Here is a 6,015-nt window from a genome sequence, read left to right as displayed (position 1 = left end):
TTTTTCGTTACCATTTAAGGACATTAGATAATATTAAAATAATTTCTAGGATATGCAATTAAACACAATCAAATCCCTCCTCATTCATATAATAACACTAAAAAACTATAAACACTAAAAAAGAAACAAAAAAATTATAAAGTGGCAGAAAAAGGCCATTTATTCTTAATTATATAAAGAAAATATTTGTTAAACCAAAATGATACAGTGTTATACACCAATTGATTGTCATATTCATTCAAAGGCAAAATTGCTTAAATCACTTACTTTGCAGATATAAGTGAAAACAAGAATCTTAAAGGCTTTCTGAAAGTGAGAGTAGAAGAACCCATAAATCAAAGGATTACATGTTGAATTAAAATAGCCAAACCAAATCAAAGCATCAAAAACTTCAACTGGGGTCACAAAATTGAGAACAGAATCGACAATAGAAGCCATAAAAATAGGCAACCAGCAGAGCAAAAACACACCCATGACAATGGCCAAAGTTTTAGCTGCTTTTCCTTCTCTATGAGAAGAGCTTTGATTTTTCAGTCCCCCTGTAGTACCCACAGTCACTCTTTCTGACATAACTCTTGCATGCTTTCTTGCAACATGAAAAATCTTCATATACAGACAGCTCATGATAGTCCCGGGAAGAAAGAATGTGAGAATTGGACAAATAAGACCCCATTGTTTGTTAAAAAGCAGAGCACAGCTTCCCACACAATAAACTTGCATGAGTGTTTCCAATCCAACAGCATTCACCCCTGAAAACACAATGCTAAAACTGTACGCAAATGAAAAGATCCATGTGAAAGTGGTAAATATAGTCACAGTGCTGTTTGTGACCTTTATTCTGTACCTCAGAGGGTCACAAATAGCCAAGTATCTATCAATAGATATTAAACTAAGATGCAGTATTGAGGAGATACAGAAGGTCATGTCCAAACTAGAATGCACTTTACAAATAACATCTCCCAAAAACCAGCAGCCCTCGACAGATCGCACCATACTGTAGGGCATCACCAGTAAACCCAGCAGACAGTCACTTGCAGCAAGAGACCGAACGATCAGATGAGTTGGAGACTGAAGCTGTTTGAAGTGAGAGATGGAGATGATGATCAGCAGATTCCCAAAAACTGTAGTGAAGATCTTAACTAACATTACAGCGTACATTGCCACTTTAACTACAGTGAGACGATGAGCTCTAGGACAAGAGTCTGGATGTAAAGGATAACACAGGAGAATATTCTCAGAGTAAATATCAGTCTCATTCCAAATCATTGCGTCTGTCTGAGTCGCTGAAAGGACTTCCTTTGCAGACAATTAGAATCCAAATCATAACCAAAATAATTTCACAAATTAAAGTTACAGATCAATATCCGAAGAAAGATGAGCAAGCATATAGCACACCACTATCCAATTTAATGCCATAAATGAACTCATCGTTCCTACATTTTGACCATATATACTCTAAGATTCATGCCCTTCCCTCCCACAATTGCACGTCTGTAACCCATGGTTTCAAGTTTGAAGTATAAGGTCTAATTTTCATGAAACAAACTGAACAATGTCATTCTAATTTGCCTTGAAACAGCAATCGGATAAACAACATACGTGATTCGTAAAAACAAGAAAAACCAATTACACAAAAAAATATTGTCCGTGTGGCAAATGTAAAACACAGTGAAAAATATTTTATTTACATTATTATTGTTATTATTATTTTATTTGAATATTTGTAAACTGTTACAATGTTTTGTGGTGTAACTTATATCGTACACACTTGTTATGAGTACTATATCAGCCTTAAAAGGATAGTTCACCCAAAACTGAAAATTCTTTCATCATTTTTTTACCCTCATGTTGTTACAAAGCTGCATAAATTTCATTAACATGAAGGAAGATATTTTGAATAATGTTTGTAACCGAACCGATCATGAGCCCTATTACTTCTATAGTAGAAAAAAGAATACTATAGAAGTAGGGCTCTTGAACGGTTTGATTACAAACATTCCTCAAAATATCTTCATCCGTGTTTATCTGAACAGAGAAATTTATACAGGTTTGTAACAACATGAGAGTGAGTAAATGAGACAATTTTCATTTTTGGGTGAACATTGCTGGTTGACCCTCCATGTTGACGGCCCTGATGTAACAGTGTTACTGTTCCTCAACTGGTAAAACATTGCATTAGCAGTGCTAATGTGATACTGAATAAATATATGGACTAAATCCAATTTAGTTTGCTTTGTATCGTAACTTACTGAGAAAAACTAACCAGGTGTTCTAGGCATACCTCCACTTAAAAAAGTAGCCCCCATCTGCCTAAACTGTTCAGCAAACTACTGTGAAAAGACAAAGCTACATAATATAAATAATATCTTGTCATTAATATTTTCAAACAACAACATTCAAAGTTTGTCTTGATAAACTTTTCATTCTCTAGTTTGAACTTGCGTCAGTCAATATTTCTGACAGACACATACAGTAATTAAACATGAACAAAAACAGATATATTTAAACCACAGCTGTCGGTCACAAAGGCGCACAAGTAAATATTATTCACCCATGAGACTTCTTATTTCTCTGTTTTATTGCAGTGACTCTCATAGGAGTCTGACCAATCAAAGGTGTTAATATCAACAGTCACGTTATTTGTATTATTATGCCCAAGTGCTTTATTACATCTCTTTAGTTGATTTCTGTCACATAACTTATGCCCAACAGATCTCAACATTACATCATTAGGGAGACCAAGCAAAGTTTCTAACAAAGCCCTAACAAACTTTGGCTAAAGGTTAACCCTCTGGGGTCCAACCATTTTGGGACACTGTCAGAGGTTTTGACATGCTCTTACATTTGGTCTTTTTTCAGTTGCTTTAAAACATAATAATGGCAAGTGTCTCATACCACTGTGTTCAGCACAAACTGGGCTAAAATATTATATGAGCTACATGTATGTACATGTTTGTATTTTTGAGAGAAAAAGGTTTATGCGTGGTTTTTAAAAAAGCAAAATTTTTAAGTCACTGATATAAGTTCACAAAACCCATACTAAACATGTTTTAACAAGACTTTCCTAAACATAATCTAGTAGTCTAGAGTTTTTTCTTTAAAATGATGTGAAAATCATCCTGCCTACTCATTCACATAAACCAATATATTATTTTAGAAATTGTAAGACACTTTTTGTTTAGAGTGGCCGTATGCGAGAAGGATTGATTGACAGCTAGCAAACAAAGGCTTGCATAATGAGCTGCATAATAATGAGGCAGGAGGGAACTACAGTAAAGAATGTGAGGACAAATGGACATGTTTGTTTGAGGTTTATTAAGAAAATAACAATATAATCAAAATAGAAATGAAGGTCAGTAGGACATTTTCAATTTATTTGGAAACAAACCCTATTAAAACACTGAACTTGTATAAGAAACTGATAAACAACAGAGCTGTAAACTTCATGTGGCTCATGTTACCATATAACTTTATGTCCAAAGAGTGTGAATATGTTTTTCCACTTCATAGTTTTGTACTGATGAGAGAGATGCAGACCTGTAAGAGAGTTATGAACAGCTGTCAGCACAAATTGTCCACAGAAATACCCTTACATACATAACTGATGGGTAAATGATAGCACTACATTCAGATAAACTATCATAAACTAAATTAGTATCTCAAATAAACATCTGCAATGATTAGTTATATAAAAAGCTGTTTTCAGATGACTGTTTTCAGATGCCCATCCCCTTATCGTCTAGCTTCGGTTTTAAACGCGTTTCTGTAAGCGAGTATGAACTTTAAAAACACATCGCAAATGGATGTGCGCGAGCTCGCGTCTCCGTGTAAACAACGCGGAGCTCATAATAAAACGGTGTCGCGTGTAAAGCGCAATGTATGGAATGCGTTGCATGTAAACAATATCATATTACAGCAGATCCCCAGTGCAGTATTACTCAAAGTTGCCATGAAGGATACGAAAGTGAATAACTGCGTCTAACACTGTACACAGCATGTAACAATGAAATCCGCCATTACGTGATCACGCGCGTACTCGTTTATAAATAAGCATGTAAACATGGAATCATATTACAGCACACACTTAAAAGATACAGCAGTGCAGCATTACTCAAAGTTGCCATGAAGGATACGAAAGTGAATAACTCTGTCTAACACTGTAACTTAACAGCATGTATCAATGAAATCCGCCATTATGTGAAATCACGCGCCCTCGTTTGTAAACAATGCGAACGTTTTTAAATCCGAAGCGTGCAGTCTGCTAATGTTGCTTATGTAGGCTGAACTGCACAAGCCATAACATATTACATGATAGCAAATATAAATGAAGACAAATGACTTACAGTTTCTTCAGGAATAAGTTATATCCTTCTCCAATGCATCTTCCATCGTTCCTCTTCTTAGGTAACGTTAAAGATAAACGCTTCTCTTCCTCAATGTCCAGACATAAATGAAGATATTCCTCACGTGTGTGTATAAAGTTTATAATCCAAACATGCGGTAAAGTCTTAAAATCTGATAAAACTTTACGCTTTGTTTATTATTGTTGGAACTGTTGGTCTCTTCATTACCATGTCAACAGCCTGAGGGCGTGACCACATTAGAGATAATGAGCTCAGCCAGGAAAAACTGTACTCTCTTTACTTCAATGCAGATTATATAAACAGGAAATATTTGTTTTTGATTATAATTAGCTTGTTTAAAAGTAGACATTTCAGGCTTTCTTTGGATATGTGTATTATGTTTGTGTGACGAGTATTCGCGGAGTTTCAACTGATTTTTGTAACGTGTTTTAAGAGACAGCTGGCGGAGACAGAAATGTCTGAATGCGCACCCTGTTTATTTTCTTTATTTGACAAAAACACAAAGATCTCTTGTTATTGTGAATGTGAACTAATTAAAGAGGACCCTTCAGAGTTTCAAATGATGTCAAACACGTAAGTGTTTGATTATTAATGATGGAGTATTTTAAGTTGATTCTGCTATGATAAGGAGAAAACACGTCAAAACGCGTCCCCGCGTTTTTGGACCCCTGGGGGTTAACCAACAAAAACAGAATACCGGATCAGCTTCTAACAATACATTTTAAAAATGAAATCAGTGTGTGAAACTAGTTAGGTTTTATCAAACAGCTGTAGAGATGTCACCAATAAAAATATCTCCTGAAATAGTTCATGTTTATTTTTGCAGACAAATATCTTTGCTTGGTTCACACATCCACAGCAAGGTTGTTTCTGCTAGAGATGCTAGGACTGAGTTCTTATAGTGATGCCATAGAAAAACCATTTAGATCCTTCCTGGTTCCTAAATGAACCATCATTCTAGAAAATGCTGGATAGTTTTAACCCAAGGCTGGGTAAATATTGGACTCTTTCTTCATCACTGTATCTTTGGAAGGAGGCCGGAAATGGACAACCAGAGGTTCATCCTTAAAGTTGAAAACACCTGGGGCCTCATTTATAAAGCTTGCCATTCCTACGCAAAGATTATGATCTATAAAAAAAACTAATTTTGTCGGGAGAATGGGCTTGCAGGGTGGGATCTGAGGATGATTCATGTAAGCACACTTGCAGGTGATCTGTGATTTATAAAGGCAACATTGCTTTGTTTTATAAATCTTAAAGGTGACATAGAATGACTGAACAGAGTATTTATCCTTGTTCTGTGATGTGACATGTAGACAATTTTTTTTTTGTTTGGGTCTGTAATGCCTTAGAAGCTTCCTAAAAACCTTTTGCACCTATTTGGCTCCCCCTACTGGCTTAACTTGCAATCTCATTACTGATTGGCTGACTTTGCTGCCACTCAAAAAATTTAGCCAATTATTTTAAAGTGGAGGGGCAGTTAGATGCCTGTGATGTCATAAGCATCAGTTTTTCAGATTGGGCTGTTTTCTAGCTGACATTTCTAAAAGAGGAATTTCTATGAGACTGAGATGTTTAGCATGTTTAGCACTTTTTGTATGTTTGTGAATGCGGGTAGATTACCATTATTCAACAAAGACAAGGTAAAAAT

General features: G+C 35.6%; 1 protein-coding gene across 1 annotated transcript; it reads right to left on the bottom strand.

The window, feature by feature from the left end:
• Positions 1–234: 234 nt before the first annotated feature.
• On the bottom strand, positions 235–1,266 carry LOC135737916 (trace amine-associated receptor 4-like). The gene has a single exon (XM_065255770.1). It carries the CDS (start codon positions 1,264–1,266, stop codon positions 235–237), a length of 1,032 nt encoding a protein of 343 aa, XP_065111842.1.
• Positions 1,267–6,015: the final 4,749 nt, after the last annotated feature.

The sequence above is a fragment of the Paramisgurnus dabryanus genome, chromosome 12 (assembly GCF_030506205.2).
Source record: "Paramisgurnus dabryanus chromosome 12, PD_genome_1.1, whole genome shotgun sequence".
Lineage (NCBI taxonomy): Eukaryota > Metazoa > Chordata > Actinopteri > Cypriniformes > Cobitidae > Paramisgurnus > Paramisgurnus dabryanus.
This window is presented reverse-complemented; position numbering and strand designations above follow the sequence as displayed.